We start from the raw sequence: 25,339 nt of genomic DNA, 5'->3' as shown, positions 1-25,339 counted from the left end.
AAAAAAAAAAAAAAACGCTCTCTGAAATTTGCCAGTCTTCATGTCAATTGAGGGGAGAGTAGTGTAATGATTTATCCCAGATCGGAATAAAACATGCAGAAATGGATCATTAGTTAAGTTAGTACCTCTTTTGGTTTGCTCTTGAAATGCTAGAGGAGAGACAGTACACAAATCTTCCTCAACATGAGATGTTTGTACAGCACTTTACGTGAATGGAAATGTGGTAGCAGCAATCATCACTACCTAGCAGCAAGCTAGGGATGAAAATCCCAATGTCCCTAGAGTTCTTCCAAGAAACGTGGTTCCCCTGGAAAGTCACAGACAGGCAGAAAGACCAGAAAAGCCCTTTCTCCATGTTCTGTGTCCACAGGCAGTACTCCAGCTCTGATAACACAAACTAAGTACGAGAATGTTCACTTAAGTTCTTGGGGTGACCAGCCTCACCATTCGCCATCCAAGAAGCAAGTCTGAGTGTAAAGGACTCATTTTTGTGACATTTGCCTCAAATTAAAAGACAATTTTATAAAACTTTAACAAATCTTCCTGCCTTCCCAAAAGAAACGTGTTTAGAACTGTGTTTACAAAAATATCCTTTTTATAAAGATAATATGTATTTTCCTAAGGAAAAGGAGAAAGGCATATTATTTATCAGATCTGCCCGACAGAACGTTCTGTGGTGATGCAAGTGTTCTGTGTCTGTGCTCTCTGGTACAAGAGCCACCCAGTACCGAGCACTTGAAAGGTGGCTGGTGTGACCGAGAAAGTGTATTTTAAATTTTATTTCATTTTTATTAATTTAAATTTCAACAGCCGCATTGGGCTTCGAACCTACCACATGGGGAAGTGTAGATTAGATAATCAACGTAAGCAGCAGAGCTGGCTAACTGGCTTGTCTTAGACTAAATATCACAATTTGAAAAAATGATATTCAACACCAATATTCAATTTTCAGCTCCCCAATTAACATTTAATTAATTAATATTTAAGTTTTCCCCAGAAGTGGTTTCTCAACAGTTTGGCAATTTTTATTCCAAACATGAACATTCCAGATCTAGTGAGCAGAATTCCCCTGGCAGTGTTCAATTTTCCATCTGTGAAACTTAAGCACAGGGGAAGGAAAAAACTGAAACCCACCTTCCTCTTGATACACAGGGAAGAAATGGAACACATAATCCAGACCAAAGGCTAATATAACCTCCTAGAGTCTCTCATGGGTACATCTGCTCATTAGCCCTTGCTTGTGTTGCTTCTTTAACCCAGCTGTGGCTTTCCACAAAAGTCATTTCTACATTTGTTTGACCTCTTGATCGTGTTCCCTTATGATCAGACCATGACCAGACCCTCTCAAAGTATTCCACCTATAGAAAAACCATTTAAAACATAAACACTAAAATATTCTCTATTCAAATGGTCAGAATGCAGTAGCCTGAAGAGAACAGATGCTTCAGAAAGACTAAAATATGCAGATCACGCCAAGACCACTTTCTAAGCAGGTGGCAAGAGAAACCGCGCAGTTCCGTAGTCCGCAAGGGAAAGACAATGCAAGAAAATATGCTCAGAAATGCACTGCGGCCACGCTGTGGCCAAAGGATAAGTAACTTTGACTTCAAGCAGCACCACTGCCCTCGGCGTAATCTCAAGGTCAATGCCGAATGTTGCTCAGCTTCTCATCATGCTAATGCCTGTACACAAATAAACCACACACACAAGCACAAACGTTTCACGAATTTCATTGTGTTTACGTAGAATGAACTTCCAGAACTTTATCTAAAAATACTATGAGTTGATTTAAAACCAGCAAAGGAGTGTATTACATGCAGAGCAAAGCCACTAGTACCATACATACCATAGCTGGTGAAGCTTAAACTACAGAGCGAGGCGATTCTAAGACAGCAGTGTAACTCAGGTAAGAATTCAGCATCATAGCTGAGAACTTCATCTTTTTCCTCTACCACTACGACTACTACCACAAGGTCCTAAGAAAGGACCAGAAGCTCACCTGCTGTATCCAAAGAGCATTAGGATCTCAATGAGACCCAGACAGGGAAGCAATGCATACACTATCCCAGGAGCTTTGGGTCTTGCAGAAAAATAAATAGCTTTGCCAGAAGGAAAAAATGCTTCATCTGGGGCAACTGAGAGCACTCTGACCTAGCAAGAGTCTGTAAGACTCCATAAAAGCTATGTACTGTCAGTCCTTCTCTCGTGTGTATGGATAAAACCTGCAGATGCAGCCTGGGCAGGAAAGAAGAGGATGGAGAATTTTCAATGGGGAACTGCCATGCTATTTGACCCTGAGAGTACCCTCGTGCCCTCCTCACTCTGCCAAGCTATGAACTAGACTCCACTGCAGCATCTGCGGCATGATCTCTAAGGAAGCTATCAATTATAAAATTCTACGATAAAAGCCTCAATGCCTAAGACAAGTGCTAGAAACCTCAATGCTTTTTTTCATCTTCTGAATTCTTAGGGGAAAAAAGTCAAATAAATGTAATAAACAACACAGAATTTTCACAGGAGAGGCCCAGGTTCTCAAAGCACAGAAGGCTTATGAACAGAAAATAAAAATAAACACTACTTCTCATTTAGTTCTTTAAAAGTCCGCTTCAGAATAGCATTACTCCTGCTCCCCAAAATGCAATTTAAAGGCAGAAATATAAATCTACTTAAAGACACGCAGAATATAAATTAACATAGATAAAACTTAAGTCTTATATTTAATAGTCTAATACAGATTTACGAGATTAAACTACAGATTCGAGTAAACAAAAGAAACATACGTAACAGAAAAGAAAGCCATGTTTTGCTTGGCTCAAAGTGTTAACATGGTACAATACTACATTAAATGAAAAAACTTATTAAACTATCTTAGCACAAATATGGCCCAGTCCTTCTTCCAAATCCCTAATGTATTTATGGGCTAAATATGTTATTTCATTTTATAAGCCCTCAGGTCCTATATAACCCACTCCTATTCCTCCAGGTGAGTTTTGGCAGACGGGTTTTGATAAACGTCAAGCACATTAAAAACATACTATTTAAGAAATTTTTCAGTATACAACTATAAAATTATACATCTGAAAATACCATCCATCCTAAATTGGGATTCTGAAAAAAAACTCAATAAAATTGTTTTCTATTTTTTTAAGAGCCAAAGCAGCAAAGCATCTTCAACCCAACGTGTAACATGTATTTAATCATGGCTCCTGGCTTAAGCATAACATTACAAATTGTTTCACACACGTTAAACAGAAGTGCACACACTCTTACCTGTATATCCAGCATACCATCCCCAAGAAGCCACCATTCCTAAAAGCCATTTATACATGATTCCTTCAATGTACCAGAACCGCTTACTGTCCAGTAGTCGAAGGGGCTGAAGTATAATTACATAGCAGATGTAGGACGAAATAGCAACCAGGTTGTTGGCGACCATGAAGGCAAACCTCATCAGGGCTTTCACCAGGATCCAGCCCAGCCACGGAGCTTCTTCCAAAGTCACAGCCATGCTCACATTGGCGTCCGCCCTGTCTTTCTGAGATGAAAGAAAAATTCATTTAAAAAGGAAAATGGATTACACACATCCAGATAGTCACCAACAGAGAAATCGCCTCCAGCACAAAAACACCAGAAAAACCGAGGTCTAAGCTTTCCCGGTGTAGTACCTCGCTGATCTCTCCGGGAAATTCCAGAGGGGGACAGAGAGCGAGGGAGGAGGAGCCGCACAAGGTCAAGGGAGCTGTTCACAGAGGCACGGGGTATGTCATAATATATTTAGCAAATGATAATACTATTCCCACTAACTAATCAGCGGCTGTCCCCGCACCGCGCCTCACTGCAGTCTGCTGTGTGGACTTTCAGGAAGAAAAACAGACCCACTTGCTTCAGACACCCTCAGTCTTTCCAAACTGACGACACGAGTGAAAGAAGGCTGTTGCAGGGACCCGATCCCATTTCCCAGCTATGAGAACCTGGGTACCCGCGCCACCACCATTCCTGCACATCGATCGTGCCTTAGAAAGATCTCTCGCATGAGCATAAAGAGTTACGCTAACAGTGTTCGTTTGCGGCAAAGGGGTTTTTGTCTCCCCTCCAAACCTTTTTTTAGGGGAAAAAGGAGAGGGGCCTAGAAAAGAGGGCAGAAAGGTGAGAGGAAGAAAGTGGGGACTAACAGCGAAAGGAGGAAGGACGGGAGTAGGGGGAGGGGAGCAAAAGCCAGAAGGAGGTGAAGGCACCGGGGCCACGGATGAGAATGAAGTCCCCGAGCAGAGGGCAGGAGAGCGAGAGGTGATGGAAGAAGCGGGGAGGAAGAGGCGACCGTAGCGCTCGGGGAGGGGGCCGAGGGCGCCCGCAGCGGTTTCCGCGGCCCGGGAAGGGGTCGCGGCGGCGGGGGCGGCCCGCGCGCCGGGCTCACCTCGGCGGGCGCGGACGGCGGGCGGTGGAGCGCGGGGGTGAGCGGGGCCGGGAACTGGCGGCCCGGGGCGCGGTGCTGCGCGGCGGCGGCGGCGGCGGCGGCGGCGGCGGGTGTCCCCGGCCGAGGGGTCGCGGTCATGGACGCGGCGGCGGCCGAGGCGCGGCGCGAGCGGGCGCGCGGGCGCCCTACTCCCCTCGCGGCTGCCTGCGGACAGAGGGACGGCGGGGACTTAGAGGCCGGACCTGTCACCGGGGCGGGTCCGGGGAGGCGGGCGGATGCCCCGCGCCCCCGCCTCCTCCTCGGGGCCTACCGCGCCCTCGTCCCTCATGCCGCCGCCGCCGCCTCCTCCCCGGGCCGCACGACGACGACACCCCTTCCCCGCCCCCTCCGCGCCTCTCCGGGCCCGGCGCCGCCGCAGCCCCGGGCCTGCGCCGCCGAGCCGGAGGTTACCTCGGGCTGGCCGGGCCCCGGCCCGGGCTGCGGGAGCCAGAGGAGCCGGAAGAATGCATGGCCGGCGGCGGGGCCGGCGGAAGGAGGCGGCGGCGGGGCCGGGTCCCGCTCCGGCTGCGGCGTGGCCCGCGCCCGGTCCCCGGCGGCGCCGAGACTCGCTCCCCGGGGCCCGGCCGCGTTCGCCGGGGTGGCGCGGAGGGCCGGCGGGAGGAAGCGGCGGGAGCCGAGACTGCGGTGGAGCCGCCCCCAGAGCGCCCTCTAATGAAGGCGCCGCGGCCGCCGCCCGCGTCCCGGATCCCGCTCGTCCGCGGCTCGGGCCCTTGGGGCTGCCTGGTCCCCAGGCCGGCGGGACCTCGCCGAGCCCAGTTCCCAGGAAGAGGGAGGCTCAGAAGGGTCTGGTAATGAGCCGCGAGCCTTACACCGCACGAGGAGTGCTGGGGTCCCAACTGGGAGCACCTTTCAGCCAGCACAGCCGGTTCTCATTGTTAAGGCTCTCCCTCCTCCGACAAACCGATGAGTGCCCAAACTGGGAAGCTGTCTCCTTGAAGGCTAAGGAGACATTTCATTCTTTCCCAATGAAACCCAGTGGCTCTCACGGCTTCTCTTCTGAACCTCCCCAGAGTGTTAAGGTCTAGAGTTTAAAATCAATTTATTTTAAGTGCCAGAATTCTTCTTTCTGGAGAGCACCCAGAACATTAATGAAAATTCCAATTCCCCATCCATGTCCCCACCCCCATCCCCCTACAGGGGGGAAAAAAAAAGGAATCCAGTGGGAATAGGTGGTCTACACAGAGACACTGACAGTCGAGGAGGGAAAAGCACTCAGGCAGCGCCTGCCGTTAAGTGCTCAAAAAACGGTGGCCATAGGTATCCCTGGCCAGATCCGGTCACTCCTGGACACTGGAGCTGCATTCTGTTTCACATGCTGGACCGCCATAAGGAGAATAGACAAATAACCCAACAACCCGCCCACCTGAACATTCTCAAATGGCCTACCTAAATTTCAGTTTTTAAAAAAACCCATAAAATCTTATATCCCTTAATCAAATTTGTAAATGGGGGTCAGGGACAGTTTTTACATGTCCCTAGGGAACTGCCATGTTTAAATCAGGATGCCACCTATTCTATTTTGAAAGTATTTGTTAGGTGTTTGCTTTGAACTCCCAACTATTTTATGATTTCTCTGTCCCTCTCCCTCTCTCTCTCTAATTCCCTAGTTGGTCCACAGGTGAGAGAAAGAGAATTCACTTTTATGCCAAATGAAAGAATACTTTCTATTCCCATTCCTTCTGTCGATGAGAAATGCATGAAAGCACAGAGCCTGGCTGAAACAATTGATTAGATTCCTTTCCATTTATTATTAATGTGTTTTTATTTATAGATGTTATTTATCTCTTTCACTAATATTATATTTTAACTGTGTGGGGCATAAAAAGGCACAGGCCCTATCAGAGAACTTTTCATATAATTTCAGCTAACATGTAGCAAGAGAAAAGTTAGATATGCCCTTTCTAGTCCTCTGTATTCTCTCTGAAAATTTAGGTACCAACATAATAGCACCTTTAAATAAATCTCAAGAGAGAAATAATATATGTACTGTAGATTATTGTTCAAAAGATGCCATCATATTCTTTTTTTATAATTCAAGTATGGTTAGCATAAAGTGTTATATTAGTTACAGGTTCACAATAATAATGATTCAAAAATTTTATACATTACTCATCACAATAAGTATATTCTTAGTCTCCTTGACCTATTTCACCCATCCTCCCACCAACCTACTTCCCCTCAGGAACTCCCCATTTGTTCTCTATAGTTAAGAGTCTGCTTCTTGGTTTTTATCTTTTTTCTCTGTTCCTTTGTTTTGTTTCTTAAATTCCACATATGAATGAAATCATATGGTGTTTGTCTTTCTCTGACTGATTTATTACACTTAGCACTATACCCTCTGGATCGATCCATGTTGTTGCAAATGGTAAGATTTCATTCTTTTTTATGCCTAAGTAATATTCCATTACACACACACACACACACACACACACACACACACATCTCCTTTATCCATTCATCTGTGGATGGACACTTGGGCTGCTTCCATATCTTGGCTATTATAAACAACGCTGCAATAAACATGGGGTGCATGTATCTTTTTGAATTAGTGTCTTTGTTTTCTTGGGTAAATACCTAGTAGTGGAATTGCTGAATCATATGGTAGTTCTGTTTTTAGTTTTTTGAGGAACTGTTTTCCACAGTGGCTGCACCAGCTTGCATTCCTGGCAACAATGCACAAGAGTCTCTTTTTCTCCACATCCTCGCCAACACTTGCTATTTCTTACGTTTTTATTTTAGCCATTCTGACAGGTGTGCGGTGATATCTCATTGTAGTTTTGATTTGCATTTCCCTGATGATGAGTGATGTTGAGCATCTTTTCATGTGCCTGTTGACCACCTGGATGTCTTCTTTGGAAAAAATGTCTATTTATGTCCCCTGTCGATTTTTTAATTGGATTGTTTGTTTTCTCGGTGTTGAGTTGTATCGGTTCTTCTTTATATATCAGTATATTTTTAAGTGAGTAAGACAGGTAAGGCACACGGATTCTTTTTGGTCTACCCCCCCCCCATGCTGGTAAACACTGGCTGACACTTAGAGAGAAGGAACAATGGGATTCATACCCGGTTCCTGGATCAGTGAGCATCCACCGAAGCACCAGATCCACCAGCACTTGCCTGAGATGTAATGACTACTAGCCAGCCAGGCCCAGAGAAGGGCCAGAGGTTGAGCAGGACCTTCCATAGTGGGTCTCAAACGTTGGCGTGCAAAACACCACTCAGGATGTCTATTGAATGGATATATTCTTTCTATCTAGAACATGTTAGTACTCCCAGAGGAGCCTGGGAGCCCGTTTTTTAAAAAATATCATAGGTAATTCTGATGTAGGTAGTATACAGATCTTGCTTTAAGAAAACCTGACCTAGAGGTATCCTGAGATAATCACATTCCTTCCCAGACCCTTCCTGATTTTAAATTACTTGATCATATCTGTTCTCATCTGTATTAGTCAGCTTTGGCTGCTGTAACAATGTACCACAGACTGGGCGGCTTAAACAACAGAAATTTATTTTCTCACAGTTCTGGAGGCTGGAAGGTTGAGATCAAGGTGTCGGCAGGGCCACTCTCTCTCTCTGGAGGCTGTAAGGAAGTTCCTTCCCAATAGGGTTGTTTTCTTCTGAGGCCTCTTTCTCCAGCTTGTAGACGGCTGCCCGCTCCCTATGTCTTAACATGGTTGATGCTGTGTGTGCATGTGTCTGATGTCTGTCTCTGTGTTTCTTCATCTCTCCTTATAAGGACACTAGTCACATGGGATTAGGGCCCACTCTCAGGACTCCCATTTTAACTTAATTACCTATTTAAAGGCCCTGTCTCCAAACGCAGCCACATTCTGAGGTACTGACAGTCAGGGCTTCGATATAGGAGCTTTAGGAGATGACAGTTCAGCCATAGCACACTGCAGAATTCTGCTATTTAAGTAGCTCCTTGTGGGAGGGATGTGGAAGCCCTAATTTTGATTATTTCAGCTGTTCTCCTCTTGACTGGCTCCTATCTCATTAGACTTTTCTTGAAGTTAAGCAAACAAAGCAATACGCCATATTCCAAGTGTAGATATGCCCTGGTCTTTTGTTTTCTTTGGTTTGGTTGCCCAGGGTGAATGAAGAGGCTTATCTTTTTAACTTTTTTGATGACTCTGGCACATTCAGTTTCAAGACAATTCAATATTGGGGCACCGGGATGGCTCAGTTGGTTGAGCGGCCAACTCTTGATTTCTGCTCAGGTCGTGATCTCAGGGTCATGGGATCGAGCCCTTTGATGGGCTCCATGCTCAGTGAGAAAGCTGCTGGAGATTCTCTCTGCCCCTCCCTCTGCTCTCTCTCTCTCTCTAATAATAAGTAAATAAATAAATCTTTTTTTAAAAAAGACATTTCAGTACCTACAATGGATAAGAATCTGCATTTGAGCTGACTTCAGGGAACAATTTCAGATGATGCTTAATTAACAGTATTTCAGAGTTCATCTTAGATATAAAATATATATCTATATAAACTTTTTATTGCTCTGACACCTTTCAACCCACTTAGGTACCCTCCTGAGATTTTCTTGTTGTTGTTGTAGCTTATTTCCAAAACAGCCCAGGCAGACACATGTATAAATGCTTTCAGTGACTGTAATGAGTTTGAGAAGGCCAGTACTTCTAGAGAGATCTGAAGAAAGCAAGGACCTTCTTTGATAGCTTCCTGCTACCTTAGAGCTCTGTTTATCAAAATGCAAACATTAATCAAGTCAAGCATTTGAGAGCCTTCGTGTGCACCCCAATAGGGGGAAAGGGAAAACAGACTCCACCCTATAGCCATAGGCGTGTTAGAGTTTCAGTTTCAAAAGCCCACATCTGAACCACAAGAAGATGGTCCTTTGAAAGAGAAAGATGACTTCTCACGTTTCCAGGAGTTTCCAGACATTTTAAAACAATCTAACCACAGCACCTTAGAAGCTTTAATTCCACCCATCTGGCGGAATACACATGACAAATCAGATTATAACCAGAAAGGGGCTCCTGCCTTGGGCAGAAGAATCCCCCTGGGCCCTCTCTTTTTCCTCGTGGCAATTACAAAAACATTTCACCCACCTGGGCCGCTTTCTGTGCTGGAGCGCCAGTGATCTAGCTCCTGTCTAGGGGGAAAGCCCCTCAGCAGTGCCATAAGTGTGCGATGACCTGGCACGGCTCCCCCCATCACCAAAAAGAGTTGCAAACCAGAAATTAGCACCCCAAAAGTCAAATTCTGACTGCTAGTCGGTTTTAACTTCAAATAAAAAAGGAAATATATATACGTTATAAATATATATAATAAGTACATATAAAATATATAATAAGGGAAATATAAATATATAAAATATATAAATAAATATATAATAAATATATGTAACATTATAATAAATATATATAAATAAATATATGTATAAACATACATATATTTAACATGATTTTTTCTTTTATATTAGTGTCAGTAATCATTTTATATAAAATGTATGAAGGCTTATAGCCTTAATATTTTTTTTTTAAAGATTTTATTTATTTATGTGACAGAGAGACAGCCAGCGAGAGAGGGAACACAGGCAGGGGGAGTGGGAGAGGAAGAAGCAGGCTCCCAGCCGAGGAGCCCGATGTGGGACTCGATCCTGGAACGCCAGGATCACGCCCTGAGCCGAAGGCAGACGCCCAAAGACTGCGCTACCCAGGCGCCCCTATATAGCCTTAATATTTTTTAGACAAGTTGGGTCAAATCATCAAGACTTGACTATAGCTTCATTTAAGCCATTTCAGCTACTTTTTATTAACAAGGCTGGCCCTAAACAATATTGTGAAGTAAACAATTCTCTCTTCTTTGCACCCCTCTCCTTTTCAACTAATTTCCCTTTTCCCCTCTTAATACTAAAATGATCCCTAGCTTATAATGATCCCACTCTCCCACCAGACAACCCTCTAAGCTAGAATCTTCTTTCTTACCTGTCCAACCTTGCGTTTCCTTGGTTCAGCCCTGTCTTTCCTGCCCAGTGTGGTAAACTAACCCACGCTGAGCTGCTTACGACCCTGTGTTCCCCTTCCTACAGGACAAACACTTCATGAAGGACCTCCTGAAATCCTCTGAGCCTTAATGCCTCTGCAGGAGAGATTCTCAAGCACTGTGGTAGACGAGAAGTCCGTAAGATATCTTGGAGAAGGCGATTTCAGCAAGTTCCTCCCCTGCCAGAACCTATGAAGTCATGCAGTATGTCTGTGAATAGACAAATTCAGGGGCGCCTGGGTGGCTCAGTCGGTTAGTCTTACACTTGATTTTGGCTCAGGTCATGATCTCAGGGTCCTGAGATCAAGCCCCGCCTGGGGCTCTGCTCAGCAGGGAGTCTGCTTGAGATTCTCTCTCTCCTGCTCCCTCTGCCCTTCCCCCCTCACATGCACACTTTCTCTCTCTCAAATAAATAAATCTTTTTTAAAAAGAGACAAATTCAAATTTAAAATTGTATTTTCCTAACAAAACCAAAATAATGATGTTATTGGTGATTACGTTAAAATGTATTCATCACTTTCAACATTCCGGGCCCAGTTTTCGATGGTTTGCATGCGTCAACTCCTTCAATCTTCACAAAGACCTTACAAGGACCATATTGTTAGGCATATTTTACAGATGGAGAAATTAGACACTCTGCCCTAGGTCAGTCACTTGGTCAGCAAGTGGAGGGGCTGAGACTTGATCTCCAGTTCTCGGGCTCCAGAGTCCATGCTCCTGACCACAGAGAGAGCCCATGCTGTCTCTCAGAGACACTGGTGGAAAAGCTCTTCTCCACTGAGAGAGAGATAGGAAGTTTCAGAAGCTGCTACCCTTTTCTGGTCTCACCTCGTATCACTCTTTCCTCACCCCTCCCCTGTTTCAGGCCCCCACGCTCTATTATGCTAGCCACACTAAGGTACTCACCCCCTTGAAAGGATGTGCTGTGTAACTTCACACATTCAAGCTCGTGCATTCTTTGTTCATGCTTTTCCCTTCTCTCTGTGTCTATTTGATTATATTCATCCCTTGAGGTCCAGCTAAGATATCAAAGACCCCCCCACCACTTCAGAATTCATTGACTCCTTCTCGTACGTACGCTTAGGCCTCGGTGCTCACTACCTTGCAACAAGCCTGGATATTTTCTATTTCAGGTTCTCTGCTGAGATTAGGAGTTCCACATCACCTGTCTTTCTCATTATCATTTCCCTGGTGTCTAGCTTACTGCCTTATATATGGTAGGAAACGAATTTTTTTTTAAAGATTTTATTTTTAAGTAACGTCTACACTCACCATGGGGCTCAAACCCACAACCCCAAGATGAAGAGTCGCATGCTCCACCAACCGAGCCAGCCGGACACCCGGGAAATGAACTTTTTAATTCAGTGTTTGTTTAATCTGTTCAGATTAAATCATTTCTTTTTTTGTTAATTGACACATGGGATACCTTGAATAGTGACATCATCATTATCATTCAAACCAAGGCAGAAGAAATAATATTGCTAATACTTCATTTTAAAATGTATTTCAATCTTTTCAACATGATTGTTTCAGTAATATTCAATGACTAGAAGTACCTCAACTGAGTCACTGATGATACAAAAGAATAATACTTCTTTTATTGTTAAAATAGCATCCTCCCTCTATTCTCAAACTATCACCTATTCCCAATGCATCCTAGATAATGTGGTCCCCGTCATGTTTTTCTGAAAGACTGTATTTAACATTGCATTTTCCCATTCCAGTTTTGACATTGTTTTCCCATGTGTAGTAGAATTGTTAAAATCTTCTCTGAATGTCTCTATCTGGTTAACTTCAGGGCCTTCACTATCCGATTCCTCACTCGTTCTAGACTTTATCAGCCACTGGGTCACGCACGCCAGTGGGTTTCAATGAGGTTCACGAGGCAGAGCCTGGTGCTGCTAGGGCTGCCTCCATTTACCCTACACTCCTATGCCCGTTTTCAATAAGTGCCATAAATTAAAGGTCGGGAAACATCATCAAAGTCTAATTTCAGTTCTCATTTACTTCCCAACCAGCCTCCTCTGCTTTTAAATGGGCACATTCCATAGCTTCACTTTGCCCGCTCCTCATACCTGGAATGCCATCCTTCTTTCTTTCGGACCATCTCTTATCCCACAGGAAGCTTGCCTTCTCATCCAGGACTCCAGAGTCCCTTCTCTGAATAACTACTGCATTTATACAGAGCACCTCACAGTTTTGACTTAATTCTTTGTTCTCACACGTCCCTTCTGCGTGCTTGTTGAAGCCACAATTAACTGCCCAGTGAGGAACTTGCAGTTCCAGGAGATCTCAGCCCATGAACTGTCCAGGGTCGAGAAGTTCCAGATGTACAGTTTCATGGGGCTCCAACTCAGACTGCAGACAAGTTCCAGCTGCTCCATCTCACCTCTTTACCTGCTGGTCGCTCAGAAGCTACATCATTTCCATCATTCTGTCCCTCCACGCTCTACTCTCCCGTTTAAAGCCAGATTCGCTTTCTTCAGCCTCTCTAGGTCCTCCAGAAAGTTGAGTCTTCTCAAGGTCCTGGGTCCCCCTTAGTTTCCACACAAGACTTCTTGCTTCACAGTTACCTGAATTCCAGCTTGACAATTTCCTGGGACTCTGTCCACAGACTTTCCCAGCACTGTCTTCTTTATGGAAACAGTATCCTAACTAGCTGCTCTGAACTACCTTCTTCCTTCCTCTGCCCTCACCTCCATCCTCAGGAGACCCCTCCAAATCCCATCTCTAACTTCCCTTCACAGCTCCAAGACCAAAGCTCCAAGACCCTTCATAAGCTCCTAACTTGTTCTGGAATCTTTGATCTCATAAGCATCCAATGTTTCTGGGTGTTCCCACAAATTTAAAAAAATCCCACTGGAGCATCTATGTTCTGGTGTTGGGATGGTGGAATTTAGTGATGTTTGGTAAGGAAGAGGAATTCCCCTGTAGAAAAGGAGCACAGGATAATTGCACTTATGAACAGAGGAGAGGAGGTGTGGAGAAGTGACGTGAGCTGTTCATCATAGAGTGTTTCAGAAACAGAGCTGGGGCAGCCTTAAGGGGATCAATTCCTCCTGGTTGACCCAGGACTTTCATGATTTTAGCACTCAAAATCCACATCCCAGGAAACGACTCGGTCCTGGCAAATGGTTGGTGACCCTATGTGGTCTCCTGACCCTTGGGTCCCCAAGCTGTCCCTTAGCCAGGTTATAGAGGTCCAGCTTCCCTACCCACCCTACCTTTTCTCTGCTATAACTGCTCCCTGATGATCTGATACATCGGAGATTAACAAGCCATTCAGGGCTGATGTGTTTAATGTTTCCTTCAAAGCATATTACTTGTCCATTCTGGGGTTAAATTTCCCACTCTTATTCAAGCCTTCTGTGGTATAGCTTGGCTCTTTCCGTGGTTCTCATCATCTTAAATCCTAAGGGGTTTGAGCAGACATTTTCACTCTGCTCATATTCCAGCTATGCGTTTAAAGTTGATTTGTCATCTTGGGGACTGAGCCTGTTGGCTGAGACCCTGCTATAATGAAAATCATGCCACCTTGCATTTCTCCAGTGCTTTGAAGTCAACAAAGCTCCCTCTCGATCTCTCTGTCTCAAACACACACACACACACACACACACACACACACACACACACATCTTGTTGGATGCTAAAAATAACCCCTTTAGGTAGACAGGTACTTATTGGTTGAAAGAAGTAAGAAAGGTAAGGAAAGAACTTCCTTGCAAATAGTTTCCTCTTAAAATGTCTTTAAGAAACATTTTATAAAACACACTTTCAAATCCTTTGTTTCTTTCGAACTTGGTCTCCAAAGCATAAACCAAAATGGAGTTCTAAATTGTCTGGAACCATTATTTACAATAGCCAGACTATGGAAGCAGCCCAAGTGTCCATCAATAGATGAATGGACACAGAAGATGTCACACACACACACACACACACACAAATATTATTCAGCCATAAAAGAGAATTAAATCTTGCCATTTGTAACAACATGGATGGCTCTAGAGGGCATAAGGTATAATGCTAAGTGAAAGAAGTCTATCAGAGAAAGACAAATACAGTATGATTTCACTCGTATGTTAAGAAACAAAACAAATGAGCAAAGGGAAAAAAGAGAGAGAGACAAACCAAGAAACAGACTCTTAACTATAAGAGAACAAACTGATGGTTACCAGATGGGGAGGCGGGAAGGGGGATGGGTGAAATAGGTGATGGGGATCTAAGAGTACACTTACCATGGTGAAAACAAGCAAACAAACAAAATTTTACCAGTAGAAAAACTTTTCTCTGCTCATGAATTGTTTGACTAATTCCCCTAGAAAAAATAAGCAATAATAAAAAAATTGCCTGGAATCAGATGTTGGCAATCACATGGCCTTGAGAAACCTTAGAGTCGGGCTGGGGGATCCTGGACCAGCTTCTCCCTTCCAACGCAGCCACCATCAGGTCCTGGAGTTAGGGTTCCACTCTCTGTCACCCTGAAGGCTGGCAGGTGCTGCCTCTCTCCCCCGCTCTCCCAGAATATTATTGCTATGGGGAAATGCACACTTATAAACATTCTCTTGAAATATTACCTGACTGTAAATTGGGAACTGTCAATAAAGAATATCTCATCCTTTGGTTTCCTACTGTATAGTCGTGTAGACACAAGTTCCTATTTTAAGTACTGTGAATTAAACAAAGCTATGGGCAAAGGAGCGACGCTAAAACACTGCCTCTTCAAGTACCAATGTAGTGCCATTCAAGTTAGATTAATTATATAGTTTAAATTCTTACATGAGGCTTTGGTAAAGTTTCAGTAAGTCCATGTTACATTAAATTAAATGACATTCAACCACCAGTTTGTTCTCTCCATAAGATTTTGTATACCTGAAATCTGAAATTAAAAAGAGCCCCCAGATGAATCTTATGGTTAGGCATGTGTAGGAGACATTGAAATAGACTAGGTACCTTTTTGGAAGAAGGCCATCCTTGGACTAGAACCCTTTATAATGGCCTGTGAGGCCCTATAGGACTGCCCTCTTGCCTTCCTCTCCAGCTTGGCCCATGCAAGGCACCCCCTTGCGCTTACCAATCCAGGTACCCTGGCTTTACCTTATTTACGAGAACCCATTGTGTGCCTTTCCACCTCAGGGGTTTTGCCTTTCATTTCCCCTCGGGCAAGGTACTTTCTGCTGCCCTTCACTTGATCAAATCACGTTCATCTTTCCTATCTCAGCTTAATCCTACCTCATTACATTAGCCTCCCACCAACCCGCCCGCAGCACAAGGTCTCTGAACATTCTGTTCCTTCGTTTCATAGCACTTTATCACAGTTTGTCATTTAACTGCTCGTTAGTAGTTTCATGTCCGATGCCCATACCAGGCTGTGAGCTCTGAGAGGGTAAGAATCATGTGTGTTCTTCTTTATCACTGTGGCTTTAACCCCCCAGAACATGCCCGGGACAGAAAACGGGCTCAATGAGCAGCTACTTCAGTTCCACTGCAGTTGCCATCAGCTAGATTTGAGATTTCGGAAGCGTGTCCCTGTTTCTAGCCTATTCACCTTCCAAACCGTGCCCCCCACTCCTGCTGTGCTAATCTTCTAGATGTAGACAGCCTCTGAGTGTCCACAGCTCTCCCCGTGTCCCATATTTGTCTATGGAAATGCCCCCAAATATAATCAGAAAGAGTCCATTTATTGAGAGTGTACTATGCACCGTGCTGGATACTTTATATAGTTAATCTGATTTGCTCCTCACAACCACCCTTGAGGAATATTATCTTGATTTCACATGTGAGAAGTGAAAGGCTTGAGAGGATGAGCTAACTAATCTCCTGGGTCATAGGGTTTGTAAGAGGTGAAACCAAGATGGCGCCTGATGCATAAACCCTTGCATTCCTGACTTTCAAGTACATGCTTCATTCATTAGAATCAGGTTTGGCTGTGCGTGACAGAAAAGTCCAAAGTACAGTAATCGTGACTTAAGCAAGATGTAAAATGACATCTTTCTCGGGTTAGAGACACAAAGGAAGAGTCCTGGGTCGTCACCCTAGATACAGGGTCTAATTTTTTCTAAGGTTCACACACCGGCTGCTAGGTGGAAAACTAAGTGTAGGAAGATAGAACTGGAACTGAGAGACCAGTTGGAGTATCGGAGTATCCACGCGAGAAAGGACAGTAGCTTGGGCTACGGTGGTGGCCCTGGAGTTGAGCAGAAGATGCATTTGAGAGAAATTGAGGTAGGCAGGACGTGGTGAGAGGTTGGAAATACTATTTCCAAGACCACGGGGATTAACTCAAGTGTAAAAGTGAAATCTGGACTTCAAATCCCACATAGGACTAGTCAAACGATATTGTGCTAAGCACTGAAACACTAGGGTAGACCCAGAGGGTGTCGTCCCAGCCGAAGTATAAACTACCTGGTCTGGGCCTTTGTTACAGGAATCAAAGGCTCTGAAGAGCAAATTATGGCTCCTTAACTTGCCGCCTTAAGCAAAGGCCATTTAAATCACCTCCAATCAATGTGTTCCGCAAAGGAAAACAATCTTCTTTATAGCCTGCCAACCACACCTCACCCCAAGTAGACTTGCTGTAAATGAAGCCAGGAACTCTTGCAGCTGAAATTGCTCTAAAATATTTTGCTCCTACTAGAAAGTGTTCTAATAGTTACCATGAGCTACTTATCCGGCTTTTATCGCTGTGGGACTGTGCTTCTCACGGTATTTCCAAATGATCATTTGTTTCTGTCTCATTTCTTAATTCATATATTTTTTTAATTCCCCATCCCCCCTTCTCTTTTAACGCGTATTTCTAAACTGAAGATAGCTGAGCAAAGTATTATTTACTTAGGATTGTCATTGTGGTTTTAAGATCATTTTCACATTCTTTGCAAGATGTCGCATCTTTTTAGTAGCAAGAGCAAACAGTATATAAAACTTCATTGCTGCTCTCCTTTTCGCACCATAAAAGGAATTGATGGCTTTAGAAATTAGGATTGTGAGACAAGCAAACAATGACGAAAAACGCTTGATGTTACAGAATGAAAATTTACACTGAAACACCGCTCTGCTGTCTTTCTCCCATTTATTTTTAGTCTAAAGTCTCTAATAAACCTGCAGGAACTTCTTTTTATATCTTTAAGTACATAAATGTTTTCTTTGCAAAGTAATAATTAGCATATCCTAATATAATTAAATTATACCCTATAGGAGCCCAATTATTTTATTTTGCAATATTTAGCAATTTTAGCTTAAATTCATTTCATTACAAAAGCACTAAAAATGAGGTTAATGAAATAATTCTGAAAATCTTTCAAAGGTGAGCAGGATGAGTTTAGAGGATTTGGGGGCCAACTGCATGTGTGGAAGAGGCAGGCATGTTTCTCTCTTTTAAAGGTAGCAATAAATTCTGCCTCCATTCTGGACGATAACTGATTCAGTCAGAAAAGTTAAAAGGCTGCCCCAACATCTAGCAGCTGCAAGAACGCGAATTTAGGCATTCTGTAGCACCCGCCCACCAGCAAGCCACTCTCAGGCTCTCCTTGGGCCTTGTCACCACCCAGAACTGCCTCAGTTATGACACCTTAAGCTCCATTGTTCTGGCCTCTGATCATGGCCGTCTTTCCTTCCAGCTCTGTCCATTCCTCCCAACTGCCGTCTCTCACTGGGCATCTCTCACCTCATTTATCACTCTCACTAGAACCTTCAACTTGCCCTTCCCGTAGTCTTTTTATTACACCTGCCCTGCAAAGCCAAGGATGGGCCCTGAATCCATTTTTTTGTCCAACCCATATTGACGATAGTGGGCTCAGTGGAAAAAACTCACACAGCCCAGTACAGAAGAGTGACACGCTTGGAAAATCCTTTTGTATAACCCTGATCAGCCTCTGTCCCATCGGTTTCATTTCAAATACAAAACCCTCCTTACCTTAAACTTCTGCTCTGCATTCTTTCCCTTCAGTTTCAGCAGAAGGCCTTGTCCATCTCTTTGCCCCCCAGCTGGAAACCTGTCCGCAGACACCTTCAAGAGCTTTTGATCTAGAGAAGTTTTAATTCACGTTTCTCAGGCACATTAAGTGAACGAGTTACTAGGAATTTCCTCATTTTGTGTTACTATTTTTAAGACATTAAACTTCTAAGTAGTGAAGAGCACCTTACTGAGCAACTATTCTTATTTCTTTTCTTAGGAAAGGAAGAAAAAAACACAGACCTGAGGTTCTTTAGAAATGTATGGATATAAATATATGGGTATCTATACGCACTTATAGCTATAAAACAGCTTTATTGACACACAATCCTCATACCACATAATTCACCCATTTAAAGTGTTGAACAGTTTTTAGTATATTCACGGAGTTGTGCGGCTATCACCAAAATCGATTTTAAAACATTTTCATCACCCCAACAAGAAACCCGATATTCCTTAGCAGTCGTTCCGTCATTTCTCCCCCAAAGTCCTCAGCCCAAGGAAACTGCTCTTCTTTTTTCTGTCTCTACGGATTTACCTATTTTAGACATTTTATGTAAATGGAGTACTATGGCCTTTTGCGTTTGGCTTTTATCACTTAGCATAACGTTTTCAAGGTTGTAATTGGATAAGAACTGCATTTGTTTCTATTGCCAAATACTATTCTATTGTCTAGGTACAGCACATTTTATTTACCAATCCATTAGCTGGCTGACCTTTGGGTTGCTTCTGCTTTGGGGCTATTATGAATAATGCTGCTGGGACCATTCATGTGCAAGGTTTTGCATAGACATGTGTTTTCAGTTCTCTTGGTTATATTCCTAGGAGTGGAATTGCTGGTTCATGTGGTAATTCTACCTTTAACCTTTTGAGGAACTATCAAGACTGTTTTTCAAAATGGCTATACCATTTCCCATTCCCGTAAGGGTTCCAGTTTCTCTATAGTCTCATCACCACTTGCTATTCTCCTCTTTTTGCTTACAGGCATCCTAATGGGCATTAAATGATATCTCATCGTGGTTTTGATTTGCATTTTCCTGATGTTTAATGATATTAACTATCTTTGGGGTGCCCGGGTGGCTCAGTTGGTTAAGTATCCGACTTTTGATTCCATCTCTGGGTGATGAGATCAAGCCCTGCCTCGGGCTCCAAGCTGGGTGTGGAGCCTGCTTAAGATTCTCTTACCCTCTCCTTATGCCCCTCCCCCACTCATGTATGCTCGCTCTCTCTAAAAAAAAATGATATTGACTATCTTTTCATATGCTTATTGGCCATTTGTATACTTTCTTTGGAAAAGTATCTATTCAGACACTTCATTCTTTTTATGTTGGGTTGTCTTTTTATAGTTGGGTTGTAAAAGTACTTTACATAGTCTAAATACAAGTCCCTGACCAGATAGATGATTTGCAAGTATTCTCTACCATTCTGTGGGTTTTCCTTTCACTTCTTGATGGTATAGCAACAAAATTTTCTAATTTTGTTGATGTCCAATTTAACTATTTTTTGTCGTTGTTGATGCTTGTGCTTTTGGTGTCATATCTAAGAAACCATGGGTAACTCCAAGACCTCAAAGATTTACACCTATGTTTTCTTCTAAGAGTTTAAGTTTTAGCTTCTACAATTTGAGCTAATTTTTGTATGAGGTATGAGGTGGGGGTCCAACTTCATTCTTTTGCAGTGGCTGTCCAGTTGCCCCAGACTATTTTTTCTCCATTGGATGGTCTTGGCACCCTTGTCAGAATCAATTGACCATACATGTGAGGGCATATTTCTGGACCCTCAACTCTATCTATTTATCTACAGGTCTCTACTTATGCTAGTACCATATTGTCTTGATTACTATAGCTCTGTAGTAAGTTTTGAAATTGGGAAGTGTGACTCTTTCATCTTCGCTCTTCTATTTCAAGATTGTTTTGGTTATTTTGGGTCCCTTGAATAGTTCCATATGAATTTTAGGATCAGCTTGTTGATTTCTGCAAAAGAACCAAAAAAAAAAAAAAACAAAACCCAAAAACACCAACGGGGATTTAGATAAGGATTGTGTTGCCTCCCTAGTGTCCTGGGGAGTGTCCATATTAAGTCTTTTTATTTGTTTAGATCTTCTTTAATTACTTTCAACAATATTTTGTAGTTTTCAGAGTATAGGTTTTATACTTTTTATTAAATGTATTCTTAAGTATTTTATTCTTTTTGATGCTACTGTAAATAGAATTGGTTTTCTAATTTCATTTTCAGATTTTTTTATTGCAAGTGTATGGAAAATGTTTTTTGTGTACTAATCTTGTATCCTGTGACCTTGATGAACTCATTTATTAGCTGTAATGCTTTCTTTGTGTGGATTCAGGATTTTCAGTATATAAGACCATGTCACCTGCCACCTGAAAGTTCTTAAGGACTACAACTGCACAGTGGTAGGACGAAGCCGGGGGTGGTTCTTCAATCTCTTCAAAATGGTGATGTGTTTTTTGCTGAAAATGTTTCATTTTTCTAATTAGAAAGGATGAGTCTCTCAACAACAAAATTCACTACTAATTCTTTACACCTTGCCTTTCAACTAATGCAACCGAAAAACACAGTTTTGTGTGTGTGGTTTTTTTTACCACAAGGGTTGCACTTATCAATCTATAAAAATACATGAGATCGTGACTGCAAAAAACTGTCAGTATTTATCTTTTTCATTCAGAAGGCAGCACAATTTAGTGGGGAAGACCTCCTCCGCCCCTGGAATTAGAAGACGGGTGTTTAGTCGGCTCTGTCCCTATCAGCAATGTAATTACAGGGTTATTGTTGAAGGTTCCGGGAGGGTCCAGCTACTTCCCCAGGCTTTCTTCTTAGGCTGGCTGTTTCTCTGCAGAGGGCCGAGCCTCAGGAGGGTGGCAGGGCCCTGGACCAGAGGAGACAGCACCAGCGGAGCAGTTTCCTTGGGAAACGCCTACTTCTTTTTAGTCCGGGCGTTTCCTTGGTGTCATCAATAATTCCTTTCCTAGTTTAAAGCTATTATGACATTTCAGCTCACTGAGGAAACTTTCCCTCTCACGCCGAGAGTGGGTCTGCCTTTGGCGAAGGTATATCCAGACCTTACCTGGCCTGGAACCTGCGGACTGCAGAGATCTACAAACTGCGTGGGACAATCACAGTAGTGATCCGGAAGAACGAACAGGCTGTGGCCTTATCTTTTTCTTTTTTTAAGGATTTTTTATTATATTATGTTAGTCACCATACAGTACATCCCCGGTTTCCGATGTAAGGCTCGATGATTCATTAGTTGCGTATAGCACCCAGTGCACCATGCAATACGTGCCCTCCTTACTACCCATCACCAGTCTATCCCATTCCCCCACCCCCCTCCCCTCTGAAGCCCTAAGTTTGTTTCCCAGAGTCCATAGTCTCTCATGCTTCATTCCCCCTTCTGATTACCCCCCCTTTCTTTATCCCTTTCTTCCCCCACCGAGCATCCTTATCTTAATCGCAGAGCCAAGGCTGTGTCACCGGGATGGAGAATTGGCAGGGGAAATTCCACGCCTTATCTTAATGTTCACTGCTTTAGCTGCATTGCTGCTTCCTTCCTTAATATGCAATTAAGGACTGACTTTCTAAGAGACAAACAACATGTCAGTTTTATGATAGCCAAAGCCTATAATCTGAACATGTGTTTTCCCAGCTGGGCTCGAGAGCACGGTGGCAAGAGTGTGGCCCTAAAGTCAGTTTGTCCTTAGATTCAAATCCTAGCTCCATCTCTTAATAGCATGAGACCCTGGCAATCTACTTAACCTTTCTAACCTTTTACACCATCTGTAAAAAGAGCATATAGTCGTTCATAGGGATGACTGTGAGAATTGAAGAAAACACACACAGTCCTTATAATAGGATAAGCACATGATACAGGTTAGCTATTAGGAAGAGGAAGAGGAGTATTCTTCCTCAAGGCATTTGATTGATTAAGCTAAGAAAATTATTTTAAGTCCATTCCCGTGGTTTTAGGATGTTAGTAGGCAAAGCAATCACCAAGAATAATTTTGTTAATGAAAATTCCCAAACTCTACCCCAGCCTCTTTGCTCCAGTAGTCAGTGGCGGGGCCCAGGAGTCTGCATCTTCGGCAGCAACTGTCCTCCAGTGTTCTGACACAGGTGACCCACAGGCAGTTTTTACAATTACCTGTCGTTTTGTGGGCACCTGCGTGGCTCAGTTAAGCAGCTGCTTTTGGCTCAGGTCATGATCTCGGGGTCCTGGCATCCAGCCCCAAGTGGGGCTCCCTGCTCAGAGGGGAGTCTACTTTGCCCTCTCCCCTCCCCTCAACGCTCATGCTCTCTCTCTCAAATAAATAAAATCTTAAAAGAAAATAAATAAAAAATAAAATTACCTTTAATTTTGATATAATTTCAAATTTACAGAAAAGTTGCAAAAATAGCAAAAGCCCTCATACGCTTTACAAAGATTCATCAATTTTTATTTTCCTACATTTACTGTATCACTCTCTTTCTTTCTCTATGTCTCTGTCTAGAAAATTTTTTTCTAAATCATTTGAGAGTAGGTTGTACATCGTACCTCTTTACTCCGTAAAACTTCAGTGTGTATTTCCTAAAAATAAGACTATTCTCTTTGCAGGGGCGCCTGGGTGGCTCAGTCGGTTGAGCGTCTGCCTTCGGCTCTGGTCACGATCCCTGGGATCCTGTCCCCAGTCTGGCTTCTTGCTCCGCAGGGAGCCTGTTTCTCCCTCTGCCTGCAGCTGCCCCTGCCTGTGCGCTCGCTCTCGCTCTCTCTCTATGACAGATAAGTAAATAAAATCTTTAAAAAAAAAAAAGAAGAACACTATTCTCTTTACATAAGCACGGTTATCAAATTCAGGAAACTTAACATTGATAAGATACTTTTATGTAATATACAATCCATATTCTAATTTTATCAATTGCCTCAATATGCCCTTCCTCACAACTTTTTCTCCCCATAAAGGATCCAATCCAGGGACCAGGTACATATTGCATTAGGCTGACATCTCTTTTGTCTGCCTCAATCTGGAACAGTACCTGAGCCTATCCTTACTTTATGACATTGCCATTTTTTAAAAGAACACAAGCCAATTATTTTACAGAACATCCCTTATTGCGGGTTTGGCTGATGTTTTCTAGTGATTAGATTTGGGTTATGTATTTTTGGCTAGAATCCTACATAACTGATGTGTCCTTTTCAGAATATCTCCTCTGGAGGAGACACATGATACCTACTTGCTTCTTATGGGCAAGATAGATCTCACTTTGAGAAATACTTGAGCAACCATCTCCTGTTCCCAGAGGCCTCAGAACCTGAAGTGGTCAGACAAGGACTCAGGATGGTTACTATTCTGAATTTCCTGATTGTGGGTTTGTTGTGGGGCTTATCTGTCCATTGCCTAGGTAGTTCGAAGATCATGTAGTCAACGCACTGCTATTACATTCAAAACTACAACATATCCTTATGTTTAAGTTATACAATTCCCTACGTCTACTCTCCATTTCTTTGATTTTTTTTTAAAGTAAGCTCTATGCCCGACATGGGGCTTGAAGTCATGAACCCGAGATCAAGAGTGGCAGGGCCGTGTTCTCCACTAACTGAGCCGGCCAGGTGCTCCCCCAGCCCCCCACCCACCTACTTTCACTTTTAGTAACTCTGGACCATGACTTCTACGCTGTGGTTGATACAGGTAATCTGCATGGTGCATCATATGACATAACTGAATGCACCCATGCTATCGATGGGAGTTTGAGGCGAGTGGAGCAAACTTACTTTCTGGCATCACACATTTTACAATGAGATATCAGCTTTCTCTTCAATGATGTGCTTGGAAGTGCTCACTCATTCTTCCATTACCTCTAAAACACACCGAGGCATGAACCGTAACTACTGTTTTATTACTTATGTGTTCGTGGAAAATCGCTGGCCTGCTTTCTCAGTGTACCTACTTTATGTTGACAGTATAATTCTCTTGGCATTCATTCATTCATTCTACCAGTAGTTTGAAGGCTAAGAAATAATATGATGTAAGTCTTTAAAAAGCTGGCATTTCTTGGGGCATCTGGGTGGCTCAGTCGGTTAAGCACCCGAGCCTTGGTTTCGGCTCAGGTCCTGATGTCAGGGTCGTGGGATCGAGTCCTGTGTCAGGCTCTGCCCTCACTGAGGAGTCTCCTTGAGTTTCTCTCTCTCTCTCCCTATGCCCCTCCCCTCCATGCTGTCTCTCTGCCCCCCCACCAAATAAATAATCTTTAAAAATAAATAAACAAAAATAAATTTTAAAAAAGTTTAAAAAATAAAAAATCAAAAGCTGGCATTTCTTGAGACCAGCTCCCTGTCGGCCACCATGTAATACCTCACAACAACCAGAAAGGAATGTTTTTACACACAAGGGAACAGAATTAAATAACTTACCTGACACCAAACGGCTAACAAGCAATAGAACTGGGATTTAATCTCAGGTCTAATGAACTCTAAATATACCGTTTACAGGTACTGCCAATAAAATTGCAATGGTAAAGATAGAGTGAGCAAATTAAATACACAAATTTCCGAATGCCGGAATTAGGTATGCTTCTCAATATTGAAAGGGCAACTTCAGGTCAAATGAGAGCATTACTTTCCAAAATGGCCCGGAAACTTAAGGAACTTTTACCCCACAGGGCCCTTTAGGAGAAAACCAGAAGTATCATAATAGAGTCTTTTGAAAATAAAGTTGAAGTCCTTGTGTTCTTGCCTGCCTCTCACCCACCCTCCTTCTTCCTTTCCCACAGGTTACTATTATTGTGTTTTTATACTTTGCATAAATAATGTCATTAAAAATATAAATCAATACAAATGAATACACAAATACTACGCTATATGGACTAATGTATTCAAGACCTAGCATTTCTAGCAAACGTTGGTCTAATACACAATGTCTAAA

At 43.2% G+C, this 25,339-nt stretch overlaps 1 protein-coding gene and 1 long non-coding RNA gene across 3 annotated transcripts in view; one reads left to right on the top strand and one right to left on the bottom strand.

Annotated features, from left to right (window-relative positions):
* The window catches only part of LPGAT1 (lysophosphatidylglycerol acyltransferase 1), an 81,485-nt gene extending 77,022 nt beyond the window's left edge, over positions 1-4,463 (bottom strand). Inside the window, exons 1-2 of the mRNA XM_040636366.1 lie at positions 4,415-4,463; positions 3,271-3,535 (exon numbers count right to left, since the gene is read on the bottom strand). Of these exons, the coding sequence (XP_040492300.1) occupies positions 3,271-3,508 (238 nt within the window). The 5' untranslated portion in view covers positions 3,509-3,535; positions 4,415-4,463. The remainder of the gene's footprint in view (positions 1-3,270; positions 3,536-4,414) is intronic.
* The window catches only part of LOC121104028, a 33,288-nt gene continuing 11,787 nt past the window's right edge, over positions 3,839-25,339 (top strand). For both annotated transcript variants that reach the window (XR_005836400.1, XR_005836399.1), the window contains exon 1: positions 3,839-4,287. This is a non-coding gene — a long non-coding RNA (uncharacterized LOC121104028). The remainder of the gene's footprint in view (positions 4,288-25,339) is intronic.

The sequence above is a fragment of the Ursus maritimus genome, unplaced genomic scaffold (genome assembly GCF_017311325.1).
Source record: "Ursus maritimus isolate PB19 unplaced genomic scaffold, ASM1731132v1 scaffold_2, whole genome shotgun sequence".
Lineage (NCBI taxonomy): Eukaryota > Metazoa > Chordata > Mammalia > Carnivora > Ursidae > Ursus > Ursus maritimus.
Note: the sequence above shows the minus strand (reverse complement) of the source record. Positions and strands in the feature narration are given on the sequence as shown.